Consider the following 19667-nt stretch of genomic DNA (forward strand, 5'->3'; position numbering starts at 1 on the left):
CTCAGCAACAACTTCACCGCAAAATCAAAAGGCTCGAGCAAGCATGATTTGGATCGAAAAGTGCGAGACCCATGTCATTCGAAGCACAGAGCCTACCAAGTACCTTTACACAAGTAATATATTGTAAAGAAACAGAGAAAGCCCACCCCGAGACAATAACCGAAGCAATGCCAATTGCAATCCCAATTAGCGAGTCCGCCGATGCCCCTAATCTCATTTACGACCAGTATAATTCCTAGAATTAGACAAAATATGCCGCCCGCCATGCTGTCACGTAGTTCATTGGCAATCCAGTCAGGAGTTACGACGAATAAGATAAAACGAGAAACTGCACATTAAGAGATGAGCAGGCAGAGCTAGTTAGAAGCTATTGATGGAGAAGAACAGCGACTCTGACGTTGAAGTTCTCCAATAGGCACAGTTCTTAGAGTAGAGAGAACAGTTTCAAACCTGTGAAGGTTCGAGGAAAGAAGAGGTTTGCTGCGACGGCGAGAAAAGCAACCCAACAACCAAACTGTCCCCTGCATCATTGTTTAGGTAACATAAGTAACCGAAGCAGAAGGTTGCGGAGAACATTTCTAGAAAAGGGAGTAATTAAGTCATTTTCCTTTGCTGACAAAAAGTATGAATCACAATCTACCTAAGAATTTTGAAGAGTGCAGTAGGAAAACTTGTGAACAGATACAATACAAGAGCAGTAGTTTGCATGGATGATTTCCTCCCGGTTCGATTCATGATCAACAAGAATCTGCGAAAGCAAGAAGATGAATAAACGCTTTTGCCTAAGAATAGTCCAGCGACTAGCATACCCATGTCAAAAGAGAACTCGGATCAAAATTAAGGAAAGAGCATGGCAAGCTCAAGGCTCATACTAATAGAATGACAGGTAATTTGTAGCACTTGGGACAAAGTCACTGAAAGTCCCAGTCTTCAAATGTGTCTGTGATACTTTTAAGAGGCTTTCCCCAACAATACTACCTCTAAGAATGTCGGATGACCAACCAACATAAAACTTCATGCTGATTATCTTTATTTCACAGCCATGTGATCTGCTTTAACAATAACATGCAGTCTAAAATATCATGTCGAATGGTCTACTTTGAATGAATAGTGTCTCTAAAGAAGTACAATCAGTTACAATCAGATAGCAAAGCTTCTTGTAATGGTGCTATCTTTCTGTATAAGTAAAAGCTTGGCATAAATTATGGCATGACTCTGGCATCTGAAACTGAAGAGATTTTCCCTTTTCAATTCAGTGTGGCTTTTGAAAACTCTTTATAAATCTGAACCATATAAAAAGTAGGTCCGTTGGCCAAAATTCAAACTAGAATACAGTCAAACGAGGAAATTAGGCTTTATTTGACAGACGCAGGTTCACTTAATGGAGAAGAAATTGCTTCATTAAAACATGACAACCACTAAGAGATTGAAATGACCTGTAATTTTTCTTTAGACTGCTATATTTATAATATTCTTGCCTTACTATATCTCCATACCAAGCTCCTCAGCTCCTTTCTCACACACAATTCCACCACAAGGCATCACCACGTCAAGTTAGAACATAAGCAAAACATCCTTGCATCATCACTTAGTCATTACTTCAATTCTTTTGTCTGACAGATGCTACAAGGTTTTGATTTATTCACACTATTCATCCATGCCTGCTCTTCTTTCTGGGCAGACTTATACAAATCCGAACCAGACTGCATTGCAAACACACAGTTGCAGTGTTTTATTTACATGCATTGCTATGTAACAATCGAACCAGACTGCATCATAAAAGATCTCAAGGGCTAAGGATTCACTAGTACCTAAACAATATTCCATCACTTCTCATGACATAGTTACTTCACAATAACACAATTTATCTAACGATGATTGCAGGTTCGAATTTCCAACAACATATAACTTGGAAGAGATTAAGTACAATTCAGTATCGCAGTAGGCATTCCATTGTGCATCCAATTAACCATATGGCATACATACATGGACACTAAGTTTCGTGGGATAAACATGATTCCAAGCAAACAGTCACTAATTGTCTGAGGCATGGCCTGGAAGCCTGTCAGAATTTTCTCAAATGCAGCAAAATTTTGTGCAGATTTGAGCCGTACTAATGACGCTGTAGGCAGCAATGTGTTGTTACCCTGCTACCCACCAACAACTAACAAGAAGTTTATATACGGTCAGATCATCTGGCAATTATACAAAACTTGTGTTGGAGAATCAAAACCTTATTATTTGCTTTTCGACTCCATTAACAATAAAGAGAGAGAACCTTACCAAAAAAAAAACAATAAAGAGAGAGAATATATGTAATTTCTTTCCTAGTCCTTTCCCAATGAATTCTGAGATCCAATCTACTCTGAGTTATGCATCAACTATAGATTGGATCTTAATGTGTTTTTGCATATGTTGTTTACTCTGCTTGATAGCTGAAGCCTTTCGTACGGGAAATCCTTCTATCCCGCTTGCATTTACAATCTTCCACATCCGTTCTCAACTCAGATTGCAAGAGCACTGGTATCGACAATCTGACATCACCTAAAGGTGCATTTTATAGCGCTTCTATTGCAAAATTTCTTGCTCCACCTACTTACTTGAGATTCCAGGCCCGGACATCACAAACCAAGCAGTTACCCCTCTTATTCTAAGGAGCTTGGCTTCCATGTACTTCCACACCCCAGTATTAATTCAGTTTCAGATTATGCCCCAAACAATCAAACATTGCATTTCCATCCTCTAGGCTAAGTTCAGCTGACAGAGACTCCAAACTAGAAATTGTCCTACACTGTAATTCATGTTCTTGATTAACTAGTGTATTGGCTCAAATTGCGAACCGCGGAAGCCACAAATGGGCTGACAGAGCCGCAAAATCTTGAAAGCTATGAAACCCACCATCCCTTTTAGCCGAACCTCCGAGCTCAATTGACACGCGCGTGCATCTTCAAATCATCAGTCCGTCGTGATCCGGCAGCCAATGTTCCAAGAGAATCAAACAAAAGTAGGGAAGAGAGAACAACTCACATGGCAGAGATCGTCCCACCCCACTGAAAGGTGGCGAGAGTTCCGCTGCTCGATCCAATCTCGCCATCCATCGGCGTTCGAAGCAGCTGCTGCAGCAGCTGCAACAGCCCACTTCGGTCACTGATAATCGCAAGCTCAAGCGATTCTCGAATTCTGATTCCGGCAGAAATCAGTTAAAAATTTTCATTCTTTTATCTTATTCTATTCTACGAGGCCAACAGCTCGGAAGAAGGAGAAGAAGAACAGGCGGCTTGGCGCGTCCCAGATGGTTGGTGCCTAATCTCTGACACGCGCGCACTAGGGTACGAGGTTGTTGCTCGTACCCATTTTGTGAAGGATAAAAAAGTGCCAAAAAAAAATCATAAATTTATTATATTAATATTTAATTTAATTTTAATTTTTTTAATTGAAATCAAATTAATCTTAAATTTTTTTATATTTATATTAATTTAGTTCATTTGATCAATTTTAAAGAAAATCGCTAATGTGAATATCGCGTTGAATAGTTAGCACTCACGTATATATTTTTTTAATAATAATTTTAATAAAAGATATCTTTTTAATTTTTTTTTTCCTGAACTTTTGCCCCTTTGCTTCTGTCTCTTTCTCTCTGCAACTCTCTGTCTCTCTCTCTCTCTCTCTCTCTCTCTCTCTCTATGCAACCACTCTCAACCTCCGTCTCTGTTTCTCTTCTTTGAAGGGAAGTTTTGCCTTTTTCTTCCCCGCGAGTAGATGGGGAAACACAAAACTTGACCAGATTTTATCGACTTTTGACTCGGTCAGAGTCTTCCAAGTGCTCTATATTTCGTCTTCTCTTATGCTTTGCCGAGTCTCCCCCAGACTCACTTGGATTTTTTCTCTTCTCTTGATCCCGAATTCAAGCTCTTATTCTCTCTGAAAATTGCCGAAGTTAAGGCTAAGATTAAGCCGTGGTATCACAGTATCACTGCTAAAGACTGTTGTGGACTCGTGCTCACTGGAAACACCAAAGAAAACCTGCAAAGAAATCGTCTATGAAAGAATTCAGATCTGGTTTGGGTTTTAAACTTACAACCTCTGTGAAAGAATCCTGCCACGATGAAGATGCGAGAGCAAGCACAAGAGCTTGAAGAGGTGCAGCTGCGGGAAAGGCAGACACAGGAGCTTGTGCATCACTAGAAATCGTCAACGCTGGACCGAGCGTTGCGGAGGCCTCGCCGTGGACTAACCTGATTTGGGCTCGTAACGATGGCAGATAAGAGTTGCAGAGGAAGAGAGAGAAAGAAAGGGGCAAAAGTTTGGGAAAAAAAGGAAAAAATAATTAAATAATAATGATTTTCTTAATTAAATATTATTTAAAAATATTCACGTCGTCGCTAGCCGTCCTACGTGGCATCATCGGCATCAACGTAAGCAATTTCCTGCCACAATTTGGCGGATAGACTAAATTAGCACAAATACAAAAAGGTTTACGACTAAATTGATCCAATTAAAAAATTTAAAACTAAATTAGTATCAATATAATAAATTTAAGACTTTTTTTGTATTTTCCCCCATTTTATGGGCACTCGACCTATAGTAGACGACTCGGACAGCGGAATTCATGGGAGAAATGAAGTAGGTGGCATCGATTCTCAACTCAATTGCTATCGAGTAATTTTGTGAAATCTTGCCTCTCAATTTTTAATATATTCAATATAATCTTTAAACTGTTGGAAATTGATTAATCTATTCGAGTCCTTATTGAATATTGGATAAAAATTTACGAATTATATTGAACAATTTAAAAATTGATTAACGATATTACTCATTGGAACAAAATTCGAAAATCATTTTAGTTTTTTTTTCTTGATTTTTTTTTTATTTTTTTAGTCCAAGATTTTTATTTTATTTTGAGTTGGTTGTTCTTAAGTATGAAATTGACTTAGTGGGTCAATTTTAAAAAACAAATGAAAAAAATGCTGTTAGGACACTTGTTAAACGATCAATTAAGGGAAATATCACAATTTTCCATCGTGACTTTATTCGTGATAAACATAATCAATTTTTTAAAAATCAAGTATTTAACATATTCAATAAGTGTCATGGGACACTCGTCCACAAAACCATCTTTTAAGATTTAAGACTCGCGTCCCTGCCACCCAAAAATCACAGTATCGAAGGATCCAACCCGGGTCCCAACGCCTCGACCCGGGACTAAAAGGCTCACACTCAAGTGTTAGGCCCTCGGACAGTGTCCCTGGTGGCTGGAACTAGGACCTCAATGTATAGACCCATTCCTCGATTCAACACCGCAACACCCGGCCCGAGACCCGGCTCCCAGGACATTAGACCTGAGACAGGCCCAAAACAGATGAGGCCTAATGCGATGTGATTCCTAAACAACGGTTTAGTCAATCCAGACAACATGATATAACAATACTTATTCAACGAAATTTAATTACAAGCAACAAAATTTGATTCAAGTATGATTACTCAACGGACTCTTTATGGACAGAACCAAACGAGCCTAGCAATTATAACACCGCTACGTCGAAATTATATCTTGAAGAGTTAATACAACGAAAAACCCCAAATTAGTACATTTGTAACAAATTTATTCCAAATTATTTTTTTTTACTACCAAAAACACCAAATTAGTACATTTGTGATAAATTTACCCCAAACTGGTACACCCATGATAAATTTACCTCCGTTAATTTTTGTTAAATCTAATCTTCAAATTATCGAGTTGGATGATACGTGGTAATTAATGGATATACTAGTTTAGGATTTTTACCCTATGTTGTCATAGATGTATCAATTTGAAATTTTTCGTGGTATTAACCCAATTTTATGGAGGTTAAATTTGTCATAGGCGTATCGGTTTGGGGTTTTTCATGGTTTAAAAATTTAATTTAGGATAAATTTGTCACAGATATACCATTTTATGATTTTTTATGGTCAAACAAATAGTTTAGGTTAAATTTGTCACACATGTATCAGTTTGGAATTTTTCGTGGTTAAAAAAATAATTTGGAGTAAATTTGTCACAAGTATATCAATTTGAAGTTTTTCATGATATTAACCCTATCTTGAATCAAGGGACGAGCCCAAAAGGGGTTAGAAGGTTCGGCCCCTCCAGGAGCACGAGCTCTAATAGAAAGCCTAGGTACAAATGGTTGAAGGCCCAATCATACTGCATACATTTATTGGAACTCGCCCTGATTTCTTCTTCTTCTTTTTCATCAGTAAACTTCACCTAAAACTTGGTAAAAGCAAGTTTCTTTGGTTAATGAAACTTGAGGGAATTTCGACTGCGAAAACCTTGTGTTCGTTCTTCTCTTTTAATACTTTGGGTGCGTTTGCTTCGCAGAAAACTCGAAATTTGAAAAAGATTTTTCAAAAAATGATTGGTTATATCTCATAGAAAAATTGGTCAACGGAAAATGTTTTCATCGTCGATAGGAATTTATACCTAACTATTTTGGTGGGTGATGAAAATATTTTACATTCATTCATTCATTTTTTGTAAACGATACAAGCGATTATTTTTTCGGCAAAGGTTATCCAATTCTTGAGTTTTCCGTGAAACAAATGCACCCGTGATTTTAATTGTGACAGAACGCGGTCACCAAATCTATGAGAGGACTCGATGCTAACTTGGACAGTTGACTTGTGGGAGATAATCATCTTGAGTTGCAAAAGATGAACTCAAGCGAGCTCGATAGTGTTCTTTGGTTCACATTTCTCATTGAGTTATAGAACTTGTGAAATAGATTGACTTCTCTGTGAATTTTCGGATGGTGATAAAAAAAAAATAACAAGGGATTTTCTCGTTCATATTTGGATTTTGACTTCGTCTGATTCGGTTTTATTAATGCTGGCGATTCGAAATGCTTATTTAGAGCGATTAATGTGCAAAATCTCGTGTCATGTATCATTTGTAATCTCCATCATGACCACAACAAACGGGACAAGACCGTATAAATTTCTATATGGCAAGCAAATGTTCTGTATTAGTTCTAGCTTTCTTCTTGTTGGGCAGACAATCCATGATTTTGTGCTTGTATGGTAATCCTCTGTCGTAGGCCTTGGAGAAGATTGACCCTTGTTAGTTTTGGGCCTTAAACCCATTAGCAGAATCCATCTGAGTTTGGTCCTCCTCATAAAATTTAATGTCCCCTTTAAAATGAAATTTAGGAGGGAAAAATCGTTCAAAACGTACCAAACCCAATTGTATTTTTATTAATTCAATCCTAAAATTTTAAATTTTGCCAATTGAGTCTTAAATATTTTTACAGTTTGCCTATTGAGTCCATTCGGCCAAAATTGGCTGAAAATTGTGGACACCGACCGTCCTACGTGGCACGATCGGTACTGACGTGGATAGTTTTTAATAATACTTTGTATTTTTTGAATTTTTTCTTATATGTCTTTGAATTTTTTTTATTATTCTTCCTTTTTTTCTGTGCTTTTTCCTAGGCCAACGAGGGTCACCGATGACCCTCCCCAGCCACGAAGGCCTCGCCTACGATTGTTGGGGGGGTGAAAGCCCTATGTGTTGAAATATAACGTGCGGAAACTAATCCAGATCTTGCAAATAAATCAATACGAAAAGCCCAGAGAAATAACGATGAATAATAAAAGACATAAGAGATTACGTGGTTCGGTCCGAATATCGGTACCTATATCTACGGGATAGTCAACAAGAATAATCTACTATAATCGGAGAATCGGAATTACAATTGCTCAATACATTCATGTTTTCCTCACCTAAATTATACCCAATCCAAAGTATTTATAAATAAACAACTTAATTGGATATATGAAAACTCCCATAGCACAAAATGATGAATGTTCAAGCTTGAACGAAAACTTTAGCACACGACCTTCAAAACCAGAACACTGTACGTGCTCACCTTTTTTTCCCCTTCGCATGGTGGCCACTGCTCTCTACTGCAAAAGGTACTTGAAAATAAAATCCCTATATTTTATTTCCTTTGTTTGTGCAGCTTTAAGAAGTCAAAACAACTTCTTTCTTCGTTGACTGACCAATCACACCTAAAGGTGGAGTCCCCTGTACGAGCAAAGGAGCAATTATCTTGGATGGCAATCTTGGATAACCTTCCTTTAACAGAATAACAAATCTTCATGTGATTTGATGAGGTTTAAAAAAAGGTTTTAATCCAAGATTTCTTTTCTTCTCAAATATATCCATTTACAAATCGATATACATTCTTCAATCCGTTCGAATTCCGCAAACGATTCAAACTCGAGACATAATTAACATTGTGCATTCCATTCGGTTCGCTGGTTGCGGGCGAGGGCCTTTGCGACACCCTCGAGCGTAGGCAAGGCAACCCTTTCCTAGATCTAGCGAAGGCTTTCACGCCCTTGCCCACAACCGAGGAGGGCCTTTGTTCCCTTATGTGCAGCCGGCAAGGGTCGCTGATGACCCTCACTAGCCTAGAAAAAAAAAAGCAAAGAAAAAAAAGTAAAAATCATCCATGTCAGCATCAGCAATATCACGTAGAACGACTATTGTTCACGTCGGCGATTTTCGGCCAAAATTAGCCGAATGAACTCAATTGATAAATTGTGAAAAGGTTTACGACTCAATAGAAAGATCGAAAGATTTAAAATTGAATTAGCAAAAGTATAATGCGTTTAGAATTTTTTAGACAATTTTTCCAAGTTGGAAGCTATAGTCTTCATGGCATGGAGAGTCGGTGTTTACAACTCAAGACACAATCCACTTGCACGACACCAAGACGATACAAGGTAAAACACGAGCCAGTGGAACTAGCGAGACCGGAACTTAGTTCATTTTCAACTAACAAGTGTTTCCCAACAAGAATCCAACGAATGGACTTGTTTTTTTGTTCTACCTTATTGAGTTTAGTAAGACCTAATGACCAAGGTACAATTGAATAGCAACTAGTGACTCCTCATCGACATATCGATCTACTTACATAATCCACCATCACATAAAATCATACTAGACTTCATTATTTAATGCTTCGCGAATAGATGTGTCAATATGGATTTTTGATACACTTTTTAACTCACTTTTATTCATTTGAGTCAAATATGGGTTCAACAAACTTAAAAAATGGGTCAAATATGGATTTAGGCCTATAATGCCTATGCAAATATGGGTTCTAACTCTACCCATTTTCAACCCATTTTTGACCCGTCACCTTTGCAAAATAATTTTTATTCACTTTTAAACTGCTACCCACCACCTGTACGCCGTCATTGCCCGCTCGCCACTGCCACCACCACCCACCCGCACCCCTCCAACGCCACAACTGTGGCCCGCCCCCTGCAGCCCGCTCCCTATATATCTTCTATAACCGATCTCGATTTCTATCGATCCTTTTGTTAATTTGTCAGTTTCGCTCTTGCATCGATTTCTTTATGTCAGTCCAATGGCATTTTATTTTCGTGTGTAGGTTAACCGAAATTACAACATATCGTAGGCGCATACACTACGTCTTCGTAGGCACCCACTTTGCAATGTTTCATTTTCTTCATAGGTTAATCTCATACCTCCAGCCTACCATGGAAATTTGAATGCGATTCCTTGGCTGTCTCGTGGGATGTGAAAAATCTGCAGTTTGGAATCGCAGCATGATGGCTGGAGGATTTTGAGGATGAGCGCTATAATCTGTTGACCTTTTCCTTTCCAGAGTTCAACCATATAACACGAAAGAGAAAAAGGAAACGGGAAAGAATTTTGCCGCTCATCCGGTAGCGGCAGGCGGGAGGGTGGTGACGGGAGGCAAGCAATGGAGGTGGTGGGTAGGCCACCGTTGTAGCGGTGGTGGCTGGCAGGCAGCGGCGGTGGGTGATGACGGGCGCCCCACAGGGGCGGCGGTTGGGCGGGCCACGGTGGCAGCGGTGAGTAGTCGGCGAAACAATTTTTACACTTTTTAAATTTTATTAAATGAATATTTCATGATTTGGTTAATATATAAGTATTTAAATTATACGGATCATGTATGGGTCATAAAATTTATACTACGTGAAAATGGATCAAAACGGATTAAATGGGTCGGTATGGGTCGGACCATATTCGATCCGACCCAAACCCGATCCAAACCACTCATTTAACACCTCCATTTATGAATAGTAATGCGGATTGTTTCTTCAATTTTTCCTTCTTTTTTTTCTTATTGTTGTAGTTCTCATGCATGAGGAATTTTACATCAAAAGTCCTATTATCTACAACTCTAGTGGAGAGAGTTATCCAACTGCTCCCAGAGCACAAATATTCATGTCCATACAAATCAATCGTGGGGTGCCCAGCATAACAAACTTTCTCATTGTCTTTAGGCGCTCTACATTGCTCAACCCTAGAAAGAACTAATCAAGCTATTTAATGCACATAAAATTCAGATTATCCTTCTCTAATCTAATTGAATTTGACAGGCATGGACAATGATTAAGTGAAAAATGAACTTTCACATTCGATAATGTTGTCGATAAACGTCAAACTACGTGACGACTTGGAAGTAATATTCCATTGCAACTAGATAAGCACAATTTTCCTATTTTGCTCTTTCCCCTAGTAGTTTCTCCATCTAATTTTCTTTTTATTTTTTTTTTGTCTAGTTCTATTCTATCCAATTATATTTTAGAAGCCCCACAATGTCCGTTATATACTGTATGTAGGTTACAAAACCTTGATCTTTCATTCACACATCCCCACCCCCAACTCCCTTGAGAAGGTGGGGAATAGAATTCCCCAGCTCTAACTTCTCGAGTGAGAAGGGTAACTACTGGTGCAACCTCAGTGGTTACATTTAAATTGAATCTGCGGTGGTTGTTTTCATATATTAGATAATTATTTTATGCTCGACGCAACCCATCTAAAGGGGCTCATCTTTAGATATTATGTTTAGGACCGATCAAATCACAGCCAATGCTTTTCAACGACACGATTTCGTTCATTATCTTATCGTGTTCCGAAACCCTAATAAAGTAGAAGGGTTTATGTAGAAGGTCATGCCCAACACGAATAAGACTTCAGTAGGTATGTAGACGTCATAGACTCTCTCATGCATACGAACATTATAGGCATGCGTTAGGCAACTCGAGCACGCCTAGCTTAGAAAATATATTATTAGCCCATCATTCTTGGTTAGAGTATGACAACTATTCTATTCTAGAAATAAATTTCTGGCTAGAAATAGATTTCTATTTCTGTTTATGGATGAGTTTTTGAATTAAAAAATGTGTTTAATAACGGCATAAAATTTCTGATTCTGGAGCAGAAGTTCGTTTGACAATATTTGAAAATTTCTAATTCTAGAAATTATTATTTACTATTTAAAAATAAAAGATTATTATTTATATTTTACTCCAGCAGCTATGGTGGTTGTGGCGGCCTGCGGTGGGGTGCAGCAGCCGGTAGAGGTCGGAAGTGCTCGGCGGCGGCCGATGGTAGGAGACCGAGACCGGTGGTTGGTGACGGTGAAGGTCGGCGGTGGTTGGCGGCGACCAACGGAGGTTGGTAGAGGCCCGCGATGGTTGAGGCAGCCGGCGGAGAGTGACAATGGGTGGTGGTTGGCTACGGGCGGTGGTTGACAGTGGCAGCTGGTGGTGAGGCGGGGGGCGACGGCGGGCGGCAACGGGTGGTGATTGGCGGCTACTAGTATTTGAGAAAAAGTGATGGGCTATTATTTCTATTTCTGTTTCTTTGAGCAACTAAAATTTTTTGTTTTTGATTTCTCTTCCAAATCTATTTCTGGAACAAATTTTTGTTTCAGAAATAGAAAAATAGAATTACGTTACTAAAAGATATTTTGTTCCAAACCTGTTTCAAAATTAGGTTTGGAACAAAAATAGAGAAGTACAATGGTTGTCATGCACAACCTTGCTGTTCAAAGTTGAGGGAAAAGTGGTAAAGATGGTATGAGTGGATGCAACTTGTTATGGATTGTCATGCACCACATCATAAGCTAATGAATGATTAATGATAAACGGTGCTTGTTCGAATCATCTCGTTCGAATCAGTACAAATCAGGCCCTCACCTTCAATCATCTCACCAACCCTTTTCGCTTTGCTTGCCCAGGCGCTGCGCTTTTTGGCCGCTGCATAATCCGATTCCTTCCATTAATTAAAGCATATACAGACTAAAAATAAAGGGTGATTAGGCCTATATGATATCGACCTTTCACCTCGAGTGAGAGAGAGAGAGAGAGAAGGCTGTGGTGCGGCGAGCGAGAATCGGAGGAGGCAAAACGACAAAAATCAGCAGGCTTTGGACCGAGCAAAACAACGTGGAGAATGATGGAAACCGCCCATGGAGTGGTCGAGTCATCGAAAGAGATAACGACGAGGGAGAGAGAGACCAGGGGAATCGAAATGATTGAAGTGGCTTCAGCTTCAGCTCCCCCCCATGCATCTGGACATGTGGCTCGCGGCATCCTGCAACAACTTGCAACGCCGAGACTCGTCGCCGTGTCTGTCTGATCTCATCTGATCCTGTTCGTGTCCTTATCCGACCCACCGAGCCCCCCCACCCTCCACGCCACTCACCGTTCTCCGCTTCCCATGCCTGTCGCTTTCGCTGGATTTTCAATTCCTGGCTAAAGAATAGATGAATTGCTAAAGGAACACATGACCTAGAATTCACAACCATGGGATATTCTCGAAATAAATAATTAAGATCTGGATACGCCGTCTCGGCGACTACATATAACCGTGTCGAGCATCGCCTTCGGTAACTGATCATTCCAAGATTAAACAATTAAAAGAACCAACTTATAATAAATGGCTTCTCTCTTTGATCGAGATCGCGAGAGTAAAGAAGTTTTAGATCGCAGGCTTTCTAATTCCATGTGACATCGCTCTCGACATCACTCCGTTGGTTCGCCTGTCGTCGAAAGAAGTTCCTTCACGGAAGTGTGAAGAAACAACGTCATCAAAGCAAACAAGCTTTATGCGGGCCTTTTTGATAATAATGTCACAACAAGGGATCTATAACATGATGGAGATTGTCCACATTAAGTTGATAAACAGCCAATTTGGATTTAGGTATTCAAGATATTTAGAGTAGTCTGAGCCTTTCTATTGGACTTCAATTGCAATTGGCCACAGCGTCCTTTTTGTCTTTTTCTTTTTCTTTTTTTCATAATAGAGGTCGCCGTCAAATGAGCACATTACTCCAACACACCATCCCCTTTTATTTAATTTAATTTTAAATACTTTGGCGAAAAACTCAAATTTTTTTTAATCCATTAAATTATAAGAGCATAATGATGTCAATACATACTACTCTTGCTTTATCAGACTATACTTACGCTCCCAGTGGTTAGAATTATCAAACGGATGCATCGGGTTGCATTTGAGTGAGTCAAAAATGAATTTGATCAGAATTGACACATTTAACCTATCTTGACCCATTTTTATGTGATACAATTTTAGCGATTCACATCCGACTCAACCCAACGCATCTTCTTCTTCTTGAACTTTATGTCGAGAATGAGTGGAGTAGGAGTAAATTGTCTGGCTTTTGTGCTCTTTCTTGCTTTTTTTTTTTTTTCCCTTTCTGGTGGAAGCTTTCTCTGTTATTATGAAACATCAGCTGGCAAGATAATGTTAGGTTATTCGTACATGGCAGACGTTTTTATTTGAGGGAAAAGCAGATAGATCGCAAGTGGTGGTGCCTCATGTTGTTTGTGTTCTTGTAAATATGGTAAAATAATGAATATCATTGAGGCTGACCAACCGATTACAGAGTTTTGCCTTTTGATTAACATGAGTTGCAAGGGATATATATAAGTCCAGATGCACTAAACCCTTACATAGTTGGGCTTTGCTATCCTAAACTGCTAACAATCTGTTCTTTTTTAAAAAATAATAATAATTTAGCTAATCCATATATGACCCAATCCTCTGAATATGAGTTAGAAACACCTTTACCAATAACTAATGCCAGATCAATTGAATTGCGTTCTACTTTGCTAACGATTTTTCTAACACCCCCAGATCCCCTATTGCAATTCTCGATAACTTAATGTACGACCATAACTACCTGGCTACTTAGAGGGACACCAACGTCCCCACTTAAAAGATGAGCCCCTCATGATAGGAATCGAGCTTACACCATATATTCCTGAGCTGAAAGCCCGTGAATGTCCTCGCCACTTGATCGATCTCAGGGTGGGTGGACCGGCCATTTCCACATAATTTATTGTGTTTTGTAGAGTTGTAGATGCTCTTCCATTACCTTACAACATTTATTTTCACCTCTTCATTTACTACCAAACGAAGTTTCAATGGGTTCTTCTTCTAGTGCCTAAAGGAAGAGGAGTTGGGCTAAGGCCGTCTGTACCGGGGACATGATTTCCAAAGTAGCTGATTGCATTGAAGCGTGTGTCATTCCAAATAATCATTGCCTTCAAGAGGGAAACTATTGACGAGCCTTATCCCCACTTTCCCTTTATCTACGTTCTCCTGCACATCATCCCTTCTCTTTAAATTTCCGAATACGGGTTTCAAGATGGATGGAGTATTTGGCCAACCTTGAAACCTACGCCTGTATGAACCCTGGTTCCACATTTTGAAACCTCGACTCCACCTTATGAAGTCCACCATAAGACCTGTTAAATTCAACAGTATCTATAACATAGAATGTACTCTTTCTTTCTTAGAAAGATGGCTACGTTCATATTAACAAAAATATAGATATAAAAAAAAAAAAGCCAATTACACGTTTTGGAGAGCTCGCGCTCGAGATACTCGGCTCGGGAGGCTCGAACAAGTCGCACTTAGGAGTTTTCTATCTCTCGGTTGTCAAGAGAAATTGTGGACAAAGAGTTAACGGGGGTAGTCCCAATTCTACCATACACTTTTTTTTTGTCACATACTTTAGGTTTAGCCTCAATTCTATCATGATTTTTTTTTGTCTAAAAAAAAATCATGATAGAATTGAGGCTAAACCTAAAGTATGTGACAAAAAAAAAGTGTATGGTAGAATTGGGACTAATTCTAATAAATTTAGGGATTTTTTGTGGGACAAAGAAAAGTTCTAGATGGAATTGATAACAGACTTAAAATTTGAGATTTTATAGGGCATGAGGCCAAAAATATACAGAGATAGACAGATTGTCCATAAAATTGTGTGATAGCTCAGTAGCTTTTTCTCGATTTGTTCGATGAATTACTTGGACACTTTCGATTGTTTTCTACTTTCTAGAGATCCAAGATGAGTAAAACCACCGAGCATGAACCTGTCGCAATTTCAAGGGCGGGTTCGAGGATGTCAGAAACAATTTTTTTTAGTAAAACGAAACATGCTGCGGCGTCTGTCAACTTCGTCCATGAACTTAGCCCACTTTCTGGGATGATTCGAAGATCGGAAGCCCTATCATCGATCTTGGGAGGTCAAGTAAAGGCGGACGAGGTACAACCTTGCATGGTTATCGATCGCGCTTCTAACACGCATCCACCCGCCTCCGCCTCCGCCTCCGCCCCCGACACACACACACACACACCACACAAACACACACCCAACACACACTCACGCGCGCGCCCCCACACACACACACACGGATTCGATCGACATTCTTGTTTCCAGACACACATTGAAGGTGATGATCCACCTCTTTCCCTACATTTCTTTATGAGTCGTGACAATTTCAAACGGTCGATGTAGCAATTTACCAATTTAACAACCAATGTGAACATCCATAAATTTTTAATTGAAAAACCAATTTAAATACATCAAGTGGTTTTTGCAAGCACTACCCCCAAACTATTTTTTTTGCCACAAAAAATCCTAAACCGGTATACTTATGACAAATTTACCCTCCATTAGTTTTTGTTAAATCTAACAGTCAAATTGCTGAATTGGATGATACGTGGGAGTTCACGGATGTACCGGTTTAGGATTTTTATCCTATGTTTGTCACATGTGTATCAATTTGAGATTTTTCAGGATATTAACCCAATTTAACAATGATTAAATTTATCACAAGTGTATCAATTTGGAGTTTTCGTGGTAAAAATAATTAGTTTAGGGCAAATTTGTCATAGATGTATCGGTTTGGGGTTCTTAGTGGTCACAAAAATAACTTGGGGTAAATTTGTTACGGGTGTTCCAGTTTGGAGTTTTCCGTGGTAAAAAAAATTGAGATAAATTTGTTACTTGTATACCAGTTTGGGGTTTTTTGTAATATTAATCCAATTTTTTTTTTTTGGATTAGGTACCAATCACAGATTGACACGTATATACCAATGTGGATTTAGATGAACAAAATAAAAATTCTCCATCCACCTTAATTTTTCTCCTCGACATGAACTTCCTCCTCCATCTTCGACGACCTTGAGCCCAACACCGCACCTCCCTCCGTCATCACCACCGGCAGAGTTGCCAGGCTGCATCTAAAGCGACTAGTGCCAGTCATCCAACCCTCTCTGTCGTCTCTGTTGCCGATGTTCCTGCCCTTAACTTCGTTGCTGCAGATTAGATGTGGATTCTTGGGAACGGAGTTACATATCTAAAGTCGACCACCGTCGCTTGTAGCCATGGACAAGCCACCATTGCTAAAGCCATGGTTGCAGATTTAAAAGTCCCATCGCTGCCATGGACGAGCCGGTATGGCTAAATCTGAAGGGAAGTTTCCTCAAATATGGAACCTTGACGGTGATGATAGAGGCTGCGACGCGCTAGAAAGCACGGACACTCTCTGGGGACCTCTATGTCTTGTCGAACGCATGTCGAACACTCCAACACTTTTCGACACTCGCCAACATGCGACCAACACATTGTCAACTCTCCAAACATGTTAGCGACACGCGAATTCAGCATCCCGACATGTCATTTCAACATACATTGGTCAATTTTAAGCATTTTCAATAAATTATGGGTCAAAATGTAAATCTATCAAAAATACATATACTTAAGTCATATACCTAGCCACCCTAAAATCAATATACCCAACTAGTCACAAAAAAACATAATCGTGAATATCAAATAGAAGAAAATAAAAACTCACCGCTGATATTTTTATATATACACGATAAAATGTCAATTTAATATACGTGTTCTAATGTGTTGGAATTATTTATTTATTGATTTTAGAAATGGCGTATAAACATATATTGTAGTGCCATGTTGTGTCACGTGTCGTATGCTAGTGCTACTTAGTTGACGGAGCCATTCAAATCCGATGGCATTTGGAAATTCGCCATCAGATCTTGTTTTTCTTACGGGGAAGTTTGTCGTCGGGATCTCAACCTCGCCAGTCGCCATCATGGACGAACTTTTCCCACGCTCGGAGAAAACGAAAACCCCAAAAAGAAGAGCTTCACAATGCATCCTCTCTTTTTCCTACTCTCTGTTTTTTGCTTTCAAGTTGCAAGGGAAATAGGACTTCGAGGGTAGCCTTCATATCTGTGCTTGACTGAAACTCTTAGATTTGGAGCCATCGTGCTGATGGCCGCAAGTTCCACATCTGGAGCCAAGGCTGCAATCGATGACGGTTTGTTCGGCGCCAGCGGCCATGGCGGGCCAGATATCAAGAGCCAGCGGAAAAGACGCCTGAACGCAGCGCCGATGGCCATGAACGACGGCTAGGTTCGGAGAAAATAGTGGATAGCGGAGGAAGAAGACAAAAGCTAGATTATTATTGTTTTTAATCCGGCTCAGCAAATGCATATCAACTAATTATTGGACATGAATAAAAAAAAACAAGCGCCACATCAGCAATTAATGTGACGCTCGCAAATTACTGAATATTTTCTTAGACAATAGGCTTCCTCGCTCTAATATCACGTGTCAACCTCGAGGTGATGATCAATTACTAAACATATTTTGAGAAATTAAATTAAGATGATAAATATATTTTCGTGAAAATAAGTGATGACAGTTCATCAGAACTCCATGATTTTTATGGAAGATGAAGTATACTTGCTCGAGTAACGTCCCAGCGCGCCCTAGAAGATGAAAGGACTAGTCCTTCTCAAAGTGGCGCCATACTTGCACATTGTATGGACGTCGTGCAGTGAAAACTGCCGGTCTGCCGTACAATCATTGAACTATATGGGAACCACAAAAAGAAAAAAAAGATTCAATCTTATGGAAAAATTTAAACTCATATGACCACTCATATCACTTGCGAAAATAAATAAAAAAAATATTTTCTTAAAAAATATTCAGATGCAAATTACACTTGCTATTGGCTAATTATGTTAAGAAAATATTTTCCATCATTTATGTTTCGCACAACAAACCAAGTCTAAAACTCTAAATAAGAACCGGGGTACACGTTTCAATTTAATTAGGGTACTTCGATTAATGATAAGGTACGTGAAGTGACGTTAAAGCACACGTTTTGGATAAACTTATATTTCGCGATCAGCAGGTGTCCTCTCCATTAACATGGTGTGATATCATTACGTGCATGAAACTAGACTTGAAAATTGGATATCCAATCTCGTGTTGTCAATCAGTAGATAAGTTTTCGTAACCTTGATTTGGTGTTTCCAAGGGTCATCTTTGGTAATTGACGTGGTGATGTGTGCATACACTTCTTTTCCCCTTTAAGATTATTTTTCTAACCAATATTAGCAACATTAAAAATCTCAAACCAATACCTCAATGTCATATTTATCCCAAGCTAATTTTCGTTTGGCAGAAAATTCAAAACCGGTGCTCATGCAAGCTTGAATTTAATTAGGGCACATCGATTAATGACGAGGTATGTGAACCGACATGTTAAAACACACGTTTGGATAATTTATTTTCTGCGGTCAATCGATGTCATCTCCGTTAAAATGGTAAGATATCATTACGTGCACGAAACTAGAATTGAAAATTACAAATCAAATCGGAGTATTATTAATCAATAGATACGCGCACGTTTTCGTGACCACGGTTTTCGTGCTTCTAAGTGTGGAGTTACCTTTTGAAATTGAACTAGTGATGTATGTATACCCGTCTTTTCTTCCTTAAGATTATTACTTTTAAAAATGTCAAATAACTGTTTTTGTGTTCCAAATATTAAACAACGTTGAAAATCTCAAATTAACACACATTTATCCCAAACTAATTTTGATCTAAAAAAAAAACACCCAAACCGATACATCTGAACTAAATTTGCCCACTCTTAGCATTATATCCTGTTAAAATGCGTACTACTTGTCAATACACGTGGTTGACGACTGCTAGACGGATCTGACGTGAATACAAATAGATCCGGTGTGGAAAATTAACGAGTGTTGACATGTGCATATTTTCCGGGAGGGTAGATTTTGGTAAGCCGCACCGGTTTGTGATTTTTTGTTGCACGAAAATTAATTTGAGGTAAATGTGTGGTGTGGTACTAGTTTGGGATTTTTTATATGACAAGAAGTAATTTGGAGAAACTGTGACATAAGGTAATAGTTTGAGATTTTTAATGGCGTTAACCCTTTTAAGAAAGATGCGAGACAGATGTTTCGATGTGACGTAACACACACATGCACACACACACACATATGTATTATTTTTTGTGGAAGGAATGGAAATTTTGGTCCGACATATTTGACAGGTCTACGGCCAACTTTCATCAGGAAGATCATTAGAGAACTTTTCATCAAATAAGGAAAACAAACGCGCACACGTAAAAAGCATATTATTCTATTTCTATGCATGCAAATGTTAAATTAGAAATAAGTAATCATA

At 39.0% G+C, this 19667-nt stretch overlaps 1 protein-coding gene across 1 annotated transcript; it reads right to left on the reverse strand.

Moving 5' to 3' along the window:
* On the reverse strand, positions 1-3291 carry LOC115727331 (cold-regulated 413 plasma membrane protein 4-like). Its single transcript, XM_030657527.2, has 4 exons — positions 3028-3291; positions 641-748; positions 451-521; positions 1-328 (listed from the first exon to the last, which is right to left on the reverse strand). Exons 1-4 carry the CDS (start codon positions 3096-3098, stop codon positions 93-95), a joined length of 486 nt encoding a protein of 161 aa, XP_030513387.1. The 5' UTR covers positions 3099-3291; the 3' UTR covers positions 1-92.
* Positions 3292-19667: the final 16376 nt, after the last annotated feature.

Source organism: Rhodamnia argentea, chromosome 11, assembly GCF_020921035.1.
Source record: "Rhodamnia argentea isolate NSW1041297 chromosome 11, ASM2092103v1, whole genome shotgun sequence".
Taxonomy (NCBI): domain Eukaryota; kingdom Viridiplantae; phylum Streptophyta; class Magnoliopsida; order Myrtales; family Myrtaceae; genus Rhodamnia; species Rhodamnia argentea.